The sequence below is a fragment of the Ictidomys tridecemlineatus genome, chromosome 10, assembly GCF_052094955.1.
Source record: "Ictidomys tridecemlineatus isolate mIctTri1 chromosome 10, mIctTri1.hap1, whole genome shotgun sequence".
NCBI lineage: Eukaryota > Metazoa > Chordata > Mammalia > Rodentia > Sciuridae > Ictidomys > Ictidomys tridecemlineatus.
In genome coordinates this window covers 8,488,822-8,504,017 of record NC_135486.1, presented here as the reverse complement: position 1 = coordinate 8,504,017, position 15,196 = coordinate 8,488,822, and the positions used below count along the sequence as shown (strand labels likewise).

The following is a 15,196-nucleotide window of genomic DNA, read 5'->3' as shown; positions in this document are numbered from 1 at the left end:
CACTCTAACAGGCACCAGATAGTGTGCCCGTTTTGCTGGGCTGAGGAATTTCCTGTTCTCATGGTTTTCCCTTCTTCTATGTTCTTCCCTTCTCCTGTGTCGTGGACGCAGACCTTGTCTGCACAGCTGAATTCTTGGGTCCTCAAGGAGGCAGCCCAGGACAGTGAAATGAGTGGCACCCCAGAGGGAGAGGGGCTGGGTTCTGTTTCCCACCTGAGAGGCCCAAATCAGCTGTGATTGTTACAGTCCAGCAAGACATTCTAAGACCCCTGCATCTGCTCTGGCCGACCTCTCCTCCCTTCTGATTCTTTAGCCCCCTTCCTCCTGACCCCTGGCCTCTCCTCCTGACCTTTGGCCTCTCTTTCAAACACAAATGTATCAGAATTTGCACTTAGCAAGCTGAGAGGACAGTAGTCAGAGTCCAAGAAAGAAAGTGCGAGAGAAGCTGAGCAGCGCCCCTTGACAGCAGGCAGTTGGTGTGTGAGTGGCCAACTGTACAGGAAGGTGGACTGCTTCACAGGAACTCACTCTTCCATTACCAAACAATGGACATTTGGGGGACTAGACACTGTCATTTTTAACTAGAAAAACACAGTATTTATTTCTGCTTAGAACATTCCTCCAGAAGGCAGAAATAAGGGCAAGCTTCATAGAAAGGTCTAAACAGGTGGGAAGTTTTTTGTTTTTGCTTTTGTTTTTAAGTTGGTTTAGGATCAGGATGCACAAATCTTGCTCTCTTGGCATGACAGTTACTTGTGTTTCTTCATATTTACTCCTGACCAAGAAACAATTTTTTAACAACAAGAAAGGTGCACAGGCAGGGGAAGAATGGGGGACCGTTAACAGTAACCATCAATCTGTGAAGACTGCAAGCCATTCAAGGAAGTAAGAGGTACTCCATTTAGTGTGAAAGCATGCTGAACCCTAGTCCATGAAGCTGCCCTGTCTGCCAAGGTCAGAGAAGGAGCCCAGCTGCACAGACCATGAGCTGGGCAGTGACACAGTGTGTCGCGAGCTGTTTACCTGTGGGGGCCTTGGTGTCGGCCTTCCTGCTCTCCTGGGTCCCCTTCTGGGCCCACACGTGGAACGCATACTCCATGCCTGGCCTCAGGCCCGTCAGGATGGTGCTGCTCTTCTCCTTCCCCACAGGAACCTCCCTGGTCTCTCCATCAGCCGAGGTGTAGCTCACTATGTACCTGTCAATGGCGGCCTGCACAGGATCCCAGGAGACAGTGACCGTATTCTCTGTCACATGGTCAGTCACCAAGTTTTGGGGGCTGTCAATGTCTGGAAGGAACATGTTTGGGAAAGCCTCAGCACTGATGTGGAAGGAACACCCACTGGTCCCCCCAGCACCAAGATTTTTTTTTTTATTAAAACAGATACAACATTTTTTATACCTTTATTTTATTTATTTAATTTTATGTGGTGCCAAGGATCAAACCCAGTGCCTCGCACATGCTAGGCAAGCGCTCTACCACTGAGCCACAACCCCAGACCCAAACACAGAGATTTTCATCTTCCAGAGCTCTTAGCACAAGGCAACAGGACTCCCACCCTGAGTCTCTGGTGGGAGTCAAGTCAGAAAATAGTGGTGGTGCCCACCTGTAATTGCAGCTACTAGGGAAGCAGAGGCAGAAAGATGGCAACGTCAAGGCCAGCCTGGGTAATTTAGCAAGACCAAGTCTCAAAATAAAAAATAAAATGATTGGGGTGTAGCTTAGTGGTAGAACACTCCAGGTTCACTCCCCAGAACTGAAAAAAGAAGTGTGAACATTAGCGCAGAGAGAAGCCAGCCCTCTGGTTCTCAAAGGGAGGATTATTACAAATCTGGCGCTACTTCTGGGTGTCCAGTTCCCTGACGTGGAAGGTAGAATGTCTTTAGTAGTATATGCACACATAGACTGCCAATTAAACATCTGCTGAGCGTTGGGACACCTAATTTATCATTTCACAAAGGCCTACTTCACCAGCAAGCACTATAAAATTATTACCAAAATCTCTGCAATAACTATATCCTATGTGTCCTGACTAAGTCTGCTAAAAACAGTGCTACAACACAACTTTACTGCTTGCTTCTCCTGACCAAGTGGCTTCATGAACAGCTCATCACTTGTCAGAGAAGAGCAGCCCACTGACATCAACCCTGGAGCTCACTGTCCTACAGCTTCAGGGTTCTGGTTGTAGTCTCTCGTCCCTGGTTCCAAGCACACTCAAATCCACAAGTATGGAATCCAATTCCAATGGGCCATTTTTCTCTACTCACCTGTTGGGGCCTTAGTGTCGGCCTTCTTGCTCTCCCGGTCCCCCTTCTGGGCCCACACATAGACTTTATACTCCACACCTGGCCTCAGGCCCTTCAGGACGGTGCTGCTCTGCTCCTTGGCCACTGGAACCTCCCTGGTCTCTCCATCAGCCGAGGTGTAGTTTACCACATACCTATCAATGGCAGCCTGCACAGGGTCCCAGGAGACAGTGATTGTATTCTCCGTCACCCGGTCAGTCACCAGGTTAGCTGGGCCATCAATTTCTTTAAGATATAAAAGAAGGCAGACTTTACCACCCTCTAGTTCCTGAAAAGCCAGCACATTCACAGGCAAAAAGAGGACCTCAGTAACCTTCAGAGTCTGCTATATGCCAATAATTGAGTGAGTTGGAGGATTTAAGCAAGCAAACAGTCGGAGATCCCACATTTAATAAGTACAGTAGCAACATATAGATCAGTGCTATACACTTTCCCCATAAATTGCTTTTTGATGAAAAGAATTGGTCTTCATATACAGATTTCTCCTCTACCCTGTATTAACATAGCACACTCTTTCTATTCCTAACTTATATATATATATATATCTTTCTTTTACTTGTACACAATATCTTTGATTTCATTGATTCATTTTTATGTGGTGTTGAGGATCAAACCCAGGGCCTCGCACGTGCTAGGCAAGCGCTCTTCCCCTAAGCCACAACGCCATCCTTATTCCTAACTTCTTGTAAGCAATAACTTCAATAACTCTCTGCATTTGTTTGGGGGAAGAAAAATATCCTGGATGTAGGAGCTGTTAGTTCTTTCCATCTAAACAGCATGTCTGTGTCCAGGAACCGGAAGAGTTTTAAAGGGATGGTATTTGAGGCCTGGGCTAATAAAAGTACTCCTACTTGTAGGAGCTTCCCGGGTTTCTATGTGACCTAACCTCTAGAAAGAGGGAAATGTCAGTGCCTACCTCACAGACAGGGGTGAATTCTACAGGAGCTATTGCATAGTAAATACTATATGTGAAATACCACATTCTCCTCTAAATGTAAACCCCTAGAGAGAGTTAAAAATCAAAGTAACTGTTATATGGTTAGAAAGGATGCCTTTCTTTTCATATTTAAACAACAGTTCCTCAAAAGGCTGGGCTCTCTGGGATAGCAAATGCATTTCACACCTGCCTGGCAGCACTTGCCAAGCCTAGCACACTGGCTCAGGGGAATCCATGGCCAAGGAACATGACAGGCCTTAAGGACCAGAGTTCAGACTGGCATAGGCAGCTGTCATGTAAGGACAGATGACTTAGCTCCTGGGACTCTGAGCTGGCTTTACCCCTCCTGCCTTCTTCACACGCAGCCCCTCACAGACCTGCCCCCTTCATAAGCCCTGAGGTTACCTAACCTGAAGCTTCTTAGCACACTGCTGTCACCTCTAACTGCCACCGGCCCTTCCAGGCTGTGTTCAGTTGTCACCTCCTTCAACAGCCTGCTATGACCCCTATCCCACCCTGGGCTGTGGTTGATATCCTTTTTATAGGTCGCCACAGTTCCAGGGCTGTGTGTTTCCTCTAGAACCTAACTCAGTGTACTTGATCTTTTTCACTTGTCTTCTCTACAAATCCTACTCTAGAGTCTGCCAGGGTTTCTCTGTGACCACGCTGGTGAGAACCGGGGCTGCAATGCCCTCTAGCTGTTCACTTGTGAACAACTCCCAGGCGTGAGTCAGTTCCTTTATCATGGCTCCCCCAGAGCCCAGCTCCATGCCTGATGCCCCCCACCCAGCAGCAATGTCACACTCCAGTGGATCCCCAACTGTAGGGTGCTTACTAACACCACCCCCACCTGAGGAAAGAGGAGTTTCTTCTCTTGTCCACCCTCCGTTTTCTTAAAAGAGCTGATCCACATGCTTTCTTTGTACAATGTTCAAAATCTGAGTAAACAGACAGCCATGAGTAAACAGACAAGGAGGCAGCATAGGCCAAATCCGACCCACTGCGCGTCTTTATAAAGTCTCACTGAAACACAGTTGTTGTCTGTGGCTGTCTTCACATTCCTCAGCAGAGCTGAGTAGCTGCACAGAAACTGTATCTCTAAAGCCAAAGACATTTATATCTGATCCTTTACAGAAAGTCTGATGATCCTGACTTTCACCAGATTTAGAACTTGCAGTCTTTACTGTTCACTTCTCTCCTCCCTGGAGAAGAAGGGGGCTCTCAGAGGCCCACTAGCATCTATTCAGCAGGCTGTGCACCACAAAACATTCCAAGGCCAAAGGCTGATTAATTCTAAGAAATAACTATTGCTGTTATTTACATAGCACTTGCCAAATGTCAGGTATTTTACATGAAGTAATTCATGTAATCCTCCCAACGACCTCTGATGCAGACTCTCATGCACCATTTTACTGATAAGAAACTGAGGAATAGAGGTGAAGTAATTTGCCCAAAGCTACTTGGCTAGCAAATAGCAAAGCTGAGATTAAAATCTGGACAGTCGCACTCTAAAACCATACTCCTAACTTGTACCTGATTCTCTGAAAGTCAGCTCAGCAACTGCCCAGAACAGGGCCCACACGATAAGCAAATCCTTTTCCCATGATGTCCTGTCGAGTGTTTTGGAACCTCAAGTGAGCACTACAGTCAGGCTGCTCTGAATCCCAGGAGGGACTAGAGGAGGGTGTAGAAGGAATGGCCACGCTCTGTCTCAGTACACCTGCAGGCCCAGGCTGAGCAGGATGAGCAGATGAAGAATGGCAATGCTTATGTTCCTACAGTTTAAAGGCAGAATCGGCACATTTGGGGAATGTTGACTCAGGATGCAAACCATTTCCATTTCCATGGTTTGCAAGAGAGCTCCAGACTATATGCAGACTGCCCACACAGTCACTGCAAACTGAGATAAGTGTCCAAATTTCCTGTCAGTCCAACACTTAATTTTCACATTCAAAAAAAAATGAAAATTACAAAAAAGGTTCTCTCTTGAGAGAGTTGCATACAGAATTCCAGCCCAAATAAATGACCTTCTGCATCAAATAAAAAGTCTGGTCTTCTCAGTTTAAAATTAAAAAGGAAAAATTTCTCTAATTATGAAACTCAAAATTGCTTTTGCAAGTTTCCTCTACCCTGCTAATGAAAGAGTTGATGCCAAGTGGCAACAACCTCCTAATTCAAACATGAACCCTCCCCTTGCTCTGGGGAGTCATGCCATTCCCCAGCCTTCCATACCTGTGAGGGCTTTGGTGTCGGCCTTCTTGCTGCCCTGGTTGCCCCTCTCGGCCCACACATACACCTGGTATGCCTCCCCCGGCTTCAGGCCAGTCAGGACAGTGCTGCTCTGGTGCTTGGGTACTGCTGTCTCCTTGGTCTCCCCCTCGGGGGAAATGTAGCGAACCACGTACTTGTCTATGTCAGCCTTCACAGGGTCCCAGGAGACAACTGCTGTGTCTTCTGTCACTTGATCAGTGACCACATTCCTTGGACCATCAATTTCTTCATAAAAATGCATGAGAAAGAAACATTAGAAAACTCATTTGGCTGGCAAAGATCACAGATGCTTTAAGATCTAGTTAATCTGGGTGACCTCACTTGTAGTCTATACCATGCAAGAGGGTCTCTCCATCATCAGTGACAGGTGGACACTGGCCTCTGCTTTAAGCTGAGTTCATTTGTTCCACAATTCATTGCACATCCATTAAGTGCCAGGGAATGTAACCAGTGGCAGTCATCAATAAATGAATCAGAAATCTCTGCTGGTATCAAGTTTATATTCAAAAAGGACCAACCCAGACAAGATGCAGCCCATGTCTTCAACACATATGTGCTTCCCAATAACATGTCCTGAGCTGGTGGCCTTAGAAAATCCCTAATCTTTCTCACTAATTCAAGGGCTCTCGATCATTATAAACACTGGGTGCCTCCTAAGTACCATCACCAGAGATTTCATTTCAGAAGATCTCAGATAAGCTTTGGCATTCTATTTTAAAAGTCAATATACAAAACTCTCAAATGACTCTGATGCACATCAAAAATCAATAATGGCCTGGGGCTGGGGCTCAGTGGTAAAGCACTTGCCTAGCACATGTGAGGCACTGGGTTTGATCCTCAGCACCACATAAACATAAGTAAATAAAGGTACTATGTCCATCTACAACTAAAAAAATTTTTTTTAAATCAATAGGTTCCATGTTAAGCCACACCATTTTCATTTTTGAATGTAATACATTTCCTGAACCCAATATTGACCCTTATTATCTTATAGATTCCATTTATAATTTAGTCTTTTGTCCAATATAGCTACTTTCCTGTCCAGCTTCTTGTCATTGGAGAAATTTATAAGTAAGCCATCTCACTCAGCACATCATCAAGGTCCCTGATAAAGATGCTGCACAGAGCAAATCTCAGGCATGTCACCAGAACTCCCCTAAATGCACATTGGCATCTTGGGGGTAAGTAAACAAAACAGCTCTTACTCTCAGACACCTAAGCATTTTTCCTTCCTCCCATGCTGCTTTTAGTCTCTCAGCCAAAGAGTCTCCAGAGAGAAGTTACAACTTCACATAGTCTCATTTTTTACTATTAGCTATAATGTATCTTTCTCAAGTACAAGGGCAATGTTTCATTTGTGTATAGAGATGAAACAGGTTCCATCACCAGAAGCAGTGCAGATTTCATTTAGTAAGTCAACTGCCATTTACTGAGTGCATACTAAGTTCCAGGTGCTTTTTATATATTACTTTATCAAATCTCATGGTAGAAATACAAGGCATTTATCAGATTATCCCATGGAAAAGAAATAAAAGCTACTGCTCTTATAGCACTAAGTACATGCCTGGCTCAGAAAGGTTAGATAACTTGTTTAAGATCACTCAGCTAGTAGTCAGACTCATTCCACAAAGTCATTGAATGCTTCCTCGAAGCTAGGGATTCATCAGATGGAACTGTGCCCTTCCCCCAGCCCTACTCCCCAAAATATATTGATGTGCTACCCCCAAGGACCTCAGAATATGATCTTAGTTAGAAATAGAGTTTTTCCAGAGATAATCAAGTTAAAATGAGGTTATTAGGGTGGAGCCAATTCCATAGGATTTGAAGGATATTTCTATAAGTCACAGAACAATCATTGTCTATAAACATCAGAGGCTAGAAGATAAAGGAGGGTTCCCCTCTCCAACCATCAGAGTAAGCATTGTCCTGGGGACACCTTGATTTCAGACTCCTAGTCTCCATAACTAGAGACAAAAATCTCTGTTGTTTTAAGCCACCCAGGTTTTGGTAGGTTGTTCCAGAAGCTTTTGGGAACTAATACAAGCAATGAACAAGATTTAGACTGTCTTATGAGTGTACACTCTCTTGGGAAGAGATAGGCAGCAAGCAAGTAGTACAGCATTATGAATTCAAACAAGGCAAGGTAAAGGGACCACAGGATAAGGAACACGAGGGATATAGCTGAGGGGCAGAGCAAGTGCTCAGTGTGTGCAAGGCCCTGGCTTCAACCTCTGGCACCAAAAAGGAAGAAAGAAAACGATGAACAAATTGTCTTCATGATTTTAGACAAGGAAATCAGGGAAGCTCTCTCTCACTGACAAGGTCACATTTGAACAGACCTAAATGAAATAAGGCAGCCAGTCGTAAACATCCTGGGGGAACTTACTACCAGGTAGGAACAATAAGTTGATAGACCCTGCTTCCTGTGTTCAGGAAACAGCAAGGAGGACCAGTATTAGATAGAGTAAGTGGCCTGAGATAAGGCCGGTGAGGCGAGGGGAAGAGTGGACTGTGGACGGCCATGAAGGCCATTGTAATGACTTTGGTTTACTGAGTGAGATGAGATTTTTGAGATGAGATTTGGGGTTTTGCAAAGAAGAATGATATGATATGACTTCTGTTACTAAAAGATTCTTCTAGCTACTGATAAGAGTACAGACCATAGCAAGTTGAGTGGAGGCCACCTGGAGGCTGTACTAACCGTTTGTGTGCAAGATGGCAGGTGTTCAGACAACCGCCACAGTGACAAAGGTCATGAAAAAAGGTCAGCTTGGGAGTTTTCAAAGGTAAAGCTGCCAGAATCTGCCGACAGAATTGATGTGGGATACAATGAATGACTTGTTGGTTTGGGGCCTGAGCAATATGCAGAATGAAGTGACCATTTACAGCAGTGGGGAGGGAAAGGTTCACGGTAAGAAGTAGAAAGAGGGATGGGACCAACGGTTGCTTGGAGACGTATTAAGTGGTATTTGAATCCAATTCTATCAGACAATGCATTCCCACGTTATACCATTATAACTCATGCAGCATTATCATAAGTCTATTCTCATGGAACCACTACTAATAATAAATCATAAACAAAACAAAGTGTGATCTGAAAGGTTAGTAATATCTAAAATCTAGCAGCAGTAGTAAATCATAACTTGAAGAGAAAACTAAGGAGAGAAAATAGTCTTGGCCTTTTGCCTCTGGGGAACAGGCTCTGGGCATACCTCATCGGCAGAGCAGACCTCATGGAATGAGATTGGGCAATTGGCCACTGATGCCCAGGGGGCCATGTCCAGGTCTCAGGAGGCTGGAGCAGGCTCTAAGAGGTGTTCAGGAGGAAGCATGCACATAGTAGAGGACTCTCCCAGCCCTGTTGCCTCTTTCTATACAATAAATAATTCTGCACATGCTAGGGAAGGGATAAGCACCCTCCAAAGGTGAAATCTCAGTCTGGGAAATCAGCAGTGAACTGAGAATGGAAAAGAAAGGGAGGAGGAAGAATAGTGCAAGAATACCCTGAGCCAGGCACTGTGATGCACGCTTGTAATCCCAGTGGCATAAGAGGCTAAGACAGGAGAATCACGAGTTCAAAGTCAGCCTCAACTTAGCAGATCAGTGAGACCCTGTCTCTAAATTAAATACAAAATAGGGCCGGGGATATGGCTTAGTGGTTGAGTGCCCACCCAAAATGAGAATACCCTTGAAGTCCGTGGCCCTCACCCTCTCCAAAGTGACCCACATCCACACATCCCAGGGTCCCAGCAGTGGCTCCCACCTCCTCTCCCTGCCTCGGATCAGTGCTCCTTCCACACTGCCCAGGCCCATAGCATAGGCCCATGGCTTGGTGGGGTCGGGCTGCCTATGGGTGCTGAGAGATCTACCACATCCCCACAGGCAGCAACCAGCCCTGGAGCCCCATTCCCCCAATGGTCCCAGAGCCCTCAAGAGATGCAGTAGAGCCCCCTGCAAAAAGACCCTTGGCTATGAAAAGTAGGAAGTGTAAACAGCATCAAATCATGCCGGGTTATAGGAGACCTGGAAGTTTAACCCAGAGAGGAGCTGAAACTTCCCAAGCTCACATAGCCAGAGGAGGCAGAGCCAGGCTAGAACTCAGGGCTCTCTGCCCACTTCCACTTCCTTTCTCTCAGTTCCCTAACAATTAAAGGCAGAAGAAGGCTCTTCACAACATTGTTCTCTTTGGCCATTCTCAGGATGGTAATCAGATGCTGAGGTACAGGAATAGGAAAAAGACCTCTGAGATGGGCCTCCCCTCACAACACACCACATTGCTAGAAGAAGCCAGCAGACTTCAAGACCAAAGCCTCCCTAATTGCCAAGAAAGAATGTGGGGGTTATTAAACGGTGATTCCATGCAACAAAGTCTCCCAGTGCTGTCCCAGCTGGCCAAATCATCAATGAGTCACAGCTGCTGCCTCAACTACAAGACAGAGTATTGGAACCACAGCCCCACCTTCCTTCTCAGGCTGCAACATCTCCCCTGCTGGACACTAGCACCCTGCAGACCTTTCTCAAGGTTGTTTAAGGCCAGAAAGATTTAAGGCAAGACTGACAAGACTTGATAGGTGACTCACCTTTGAGTACATGTGTAAGTTAGAATAAAAGAGAGCCCCAGCACAAAGGGACCTAATCACCTGAATATACAGAATATACAGAAGAGGCAGGCTAATTGGTATCCCCATTCTCATAAGGAAAGTTTACTTTATAACAAGATTCTCACCAAGTTGGAGGGACTGGCTGTCCTAGGCCTATGCTGAAATGCTCAATAGCACATGTCCAGTGCTCATACAGCCACAGAAAGCAGTTTCCCTGTTCATGGTGGCCACCTGAGACTCTCCCAGCTGTGTTGCAGGGAAGGGCAGAGCCAGAATGTAAAATCTATGGATATAGGTTTGGGGGCAGAGAAGAGGACCAGGCCTATACCATTGATTTGAAGGTGAATTTATGAAAAGTTGGACTACAGTACCTAGGTATGCCATTCCCTGTGCTCAAGGCCTCTGTGACTGGCTTTTCAGTGTGTCAACAAAAATCATTCAAAAGGCACTATTCATAGAAAAATGTGCTCAGAAAGATCAACTCCTTTTCCTGCTGCCCTCTAACTTTGCTTCTGAAAAGTTTACCAACCTTGGTCTTTAGGGACTCTGAGTTCAAGCGGCAGATCAGCTGTTCACTAGCTCACCCTGAGTCTCCAAAACTACGTAGGCTTCAGTTTTCTAATCAGTAAGATGGGAATAATAATACTTTGCAATACTATTATAAGGACCAGAAATAATACTCATGAAGCCTCACAGATGCAGAAGCCATCATAATAGAGCAGTCACTCCAGTGAAAGAGACGGTCAATGTATTTCAGCCTCTGGTGTTTGCCCTGGGTGGCTATGTGAGAGATAGGAGTTCTAAAGTAGACAGGAGCTCATCTTGGAACGCTGAAGGCGTCTGGGAAAGAAAGTGTCAAGAGGTGAGGCCACTGCAAATGGAATACTGGAAATGAGTGAAAAGTGAAACAGTAAGGGAAGCAAAACTGCTATTTCATTTGCATCTAAAGGAGAAAGTTCTGAGAAAACTTTTAACAAGCGAATAGGTAGACAACAGGTTCTGCTGTGCCTGGGAGCTTGTGAAATCAGAACAAAGTAAGCGTGCTTTGTTTCATGCTCACTATAAGGAGGCAGGCATCACAGAAATCATCAAAAGAATAACCATGACATAAAAAAGACTTTAAATTGGTTTAGTCCTACCCTTCATTTTACAGATGCAGAAACTGAAGATGAAAAAAAAAAATGGCAACCACCTCTTAGTTAATTGTCTGCTTTTCTTGTCTTCCATGTGAAGTGTGCTGAAGGGCTAATGGAGAAAAACAGGGACAGTCCTCTAAGGACACTGGCCTGGTTGTGCTTGCTGCTCTGGAAGCCAGCCCACCTAAAGCTACACTTTTCCAGAAGGTTCTCTCTGCACATAAAGTATGTTAATAGGGAGAGGATTTTCTGTCAACTCTGTCCCTTTTTGTGATATTCGTTTGATAAAAGAAAAACTCAGAGATGTCCTCTACATAATTAGAAGTCCAGAGGATGGTCAAAAGAGCTATGGGAAATTAACCATAGCTGTGGGTGAAATTCACACAAGATTTTCACATTGCTGAGAATATATTGAAATCTTGACTTAAGTCCCATTACTGCCCAGGGACATTTCGCTGTTTGTGGGAGGCCAACCTTACGGGTGACTGAGTTACACTCCCCAGCTGGGTGCTGAGGTGTTCAGTCACAGAAATGGGTGTGTCTTGCTATAGCCCCATGGGTGAAGCTATGCTCACCTGTTCCTTTGTAATTTAACCCCTTGCCCTGTTTAGGATAGAATCTTCCATGGAAGTGCCTTGTGTGTGTCCCTTCCTCTTACTGTGCCCTTGGGTGTAGCCTACCCAGGTGTCAGTCAACCTGCTGACAGTGGACATCATGAAGACAGACTCAGCCCCCTGAAACCTGACCCCTTGCTCATTTGAATAGCTTCTCCTCAATAAAAGGGGTCAGCGAGTGCTCTTGCTCTCTCTTTCTGCAGACCCTTAAGGTCAGAGGAGCCGTCACAGCGACCCCAAAGAAAAAGGTATTTGTGTCTCTTGTGTGGTTATTTCGTGCAGCCCAGTTAGCCCAGTTTAACTAGAGTGACCCCTGAGCCTTTTAGTCGAGAGAACAGAAACCCCGCAGCTGTTCACTTATAAATTTTCCAAACTGCTAACTCCAACCAATGTGGAAACTACCAGTACCCTGCTTGCAGACTCCCCTCCTATTCCAAGCCCTCCCTCCTTGCATAATTCACCCCTTTTATCAGCAGGCATTGTGGGTTCAAAGCAAACAACTTGTGCTCTCCTTCCCTAAATTTTGTAAAATTACTCTTGGCTGTAGGTGCTACAGATATATTTCCAGTTGCTACTTCACCCTGCTGCTGGTAGCTGCAGGATTTTGTCCAAAGACCTGGTCCTTTCCGGCCAGCAGCTGTAACAACTCAATAAACGCTTTTATTTAGAAATCCTTTGGTCTCAAGAGTTTTGGTTTAACAAGTTCCACTGGGTGACTTGTTAAGTGGAAAATACCTGAACTGTGTCCTTTCCTCCTTGTACATGCTTATACTATTCTTAAATTCCAGTGCCTTTTTCCATCTCATGAGAGGCAAAATGTTTGGAGAAAGCAGTTTCCTTTTTCTCTTAAATTAATTAGTAGTCTAGCCAGGATCGAGAGTGTTTCCTGACCTTAGAAGTTACAAGAAGTTTTCTTTTTTATATTAGCAGAACACACAACACAGATTTGTTTACAGTCCAATAAAACATTCCATCCTGCTTTTAGGATATAATTGGTAATAAAAACACTTCCTGGGTGCTAATATTCTAGCTGGAATAGCATACTTAAAGATTAACGAGAATTCAAGGCCACATGTGATTAAATGCTCTAGGAACTCAGAGGCAGAATGGTCTACATTTAATGTGGTCATGAAAATCTTCAGTCCAAAAGCAGAGGTTTGAGTGGAACCTGGAAGGATAAGTGATATTGCTATGAAGTGTAGGTATGATGACATGTCATCTTTATTAGTTTCTAAAGGACTATGTCATTTTTTGCCCAATTCTATCTTACAATAAATATTTGTTGAATTGAATTCATTGACAGGGATGAAGGTAGAGCATTTTCTAAGATGGGGTTACAACATAAACAAATGCAGTATATAGATGAGCCTTTTCTGCTGGGTCTGGCTATGGGAAGGCTTTCTGCTGGAAATAATGAGGACCAAGGTCCACAGAAGCCAAGATAAAATGACTAGACCTTCTCCCAAGGCAACGAAGAGTCACAGAAATTTTTGTAGCTAAGGAGTACACAGTATGAAAATTAACCATCAGTAAAGGAAAAGGAGGTCGGAGGTGTGGTGCTGTGACCATGGAGGGCAGGCTGTGCCCTGCCCTGAGTCACTCTGTGTTGTAAAGCAGCGGGAAGCCCTGAGATACTCCATTTTGAGTGCAAGTGCTCAAACTGAATGACTTAACCACTTGATTGAGCAAAGAGAAAACCATCAGATGTTGGGTGTACAGAACTTACAGAAAAGAATAACTCCCAATAGCAAGGTACAATAATAAGGTACAAACTATCAACTGTGCTGATAAAAATGACCACCTGTGGCCGGGTGTGGTGGCGAATGCCTGTAATCCCAGCGGCTGGGCGGAGGAGGGCGGGGCAGAGGCAGGAGGATCACAAGTTCAAAGCCAGCAACAGTGAGGTGCTAAGCCACTCAGTAAGACCCTGTCTCTAAATAAAATACAAAATAGGATGAGAATATGGCTCAGGGTTTGAATGCCCCTGAGTTCAATCCTCAGTACCACCCCCCCACACACACACAAAAAAATGACAACTTCATGAAAGAAACCAAAGGCACATGGATTCCTGGGTGTATCAAACCCACATCAGGGAAACCAGGCTTCTCCGGCACACCATACCACCCAACTATGCACCCCACCCTCACCTGAAATACATAAAGGAGAGGCATCTGGGATGGTGGTAGAGGGCGGTGCACACCAAGCCATCAGCTCTCAGACCACCAGGTGTCACAAGGTCAACAAGTGACTAACTCCAGACTCTCTCTGGCTCCCTGCTTGACTCAGCCCCCTTAGAAGCTGCCTGCTGTCTGGCCCAGTCCTTACAAGTTCCACACCTCCGACAAGTTCTTTGGCTGGGTTCCCCCTCATCCCATCACCTGAAGCACTCTCACAACTATACCAGCCCTCTGCCTCCGTTTTCAGTTCTGCCTCTTAAACCCACAGCCCTCGCCAACGACCCTTCCTCGCCATCTGTAACCCGCGCATCACTGTGCAGACAGCGATGCGTGACTCACTTAGCATAGACATTAACAATTAAGATTGGAATAGGATAAAAGAGCTAGCTATTGCCATAGTCATGACACCAGTGAATCATGGACACTCAGTGGATTGCAGCTGATGAAAGCTGTGTGGCTTGTGAATTTATTGTTTCGACATTGTGGAAAGACTCGGATGTGTCTGGTGTGCATTAATGGATAGCACAGCTCATAACAATCATTTTTAATAAGAAATACATATTTGGTTTTTGTCCCTTTTCCTGGCACACAGCTCCTAAAACATTTGGACTTTCCAAAATGATTAGTAGTTTTTTGTATGCTAATGAGAGGAAAATGACTGGGAGCTCCTGGATAGCCGAAGGACACAGGCTGGCTGCATTTCAGTACCACTCCCCTCATCAAGACTGGTGTGGGGAAGGGGGGTAATGGTTGAGGTATCACCAGATGCCAGTGATTTAAACAGTCATGACTACCACATGAGGCCCCCATGAAAACCCAAAGGGCAGGGTTCCTAGAGCACCTTGGTTACTGAACACATGGCAGTTTCAGGAGGGTAGTGGGCTCAGAAAGGGTGTGGAATCTCCATTCCCTTCCCCCAGACCTTGCCCTGTGCATCTCTTCCATCTGGCTGTTTATCTGCATCCTGTGCAATAGTCTTTACAATAAATAAGTAAACGTAAGTATAGTGTTTCCCTGAGTTCTGTGAGCTACTCTAGCAAATTAATAGAACCCAAGGAAAGAGTCCTAGGAACCTCAACTCACTGTTGATTGCTTGTAAATACAAATGACAACCTAGGATGTGTCTAGTATCTGAAGCAAGAAGGGTCTTGGGAG

General features: G+C 45.2%; 1 protein-coding gene across 2 annotated transcripts in view; it reads right to left on the bottom strand.

Moving 5' to 3' along the window:
• Tnn (tenascin N) overlaps window positions 1-15,196 on the bottom strand; it is a 73,270-nt gene that overhangs the window by 39,723 nt on the left and 18,351 nt on the right. For both annotated transcript variants that reach the window (XM_021722537.3, XM_078022360.1), the window contains exons 7-9: window positions 5,475-5,738; window positions 2,267-2,530; window positions 1,024-1,287 (exon numbers count right to left, since the gene is read on the bottom strand). In XM_021722537.3, coding sequence (XP_021578212.2) covers window positions 1,024-1,287; window positions 2,267-2,530; window positions 5,475-5,738 — 792 coding nt within the window. The remainder of the gene's footprint in view (window positions 1-1,023; window positions 1,288-2,266; window positions 2,531-5,474; window positions 5,739-15,196) is intronic.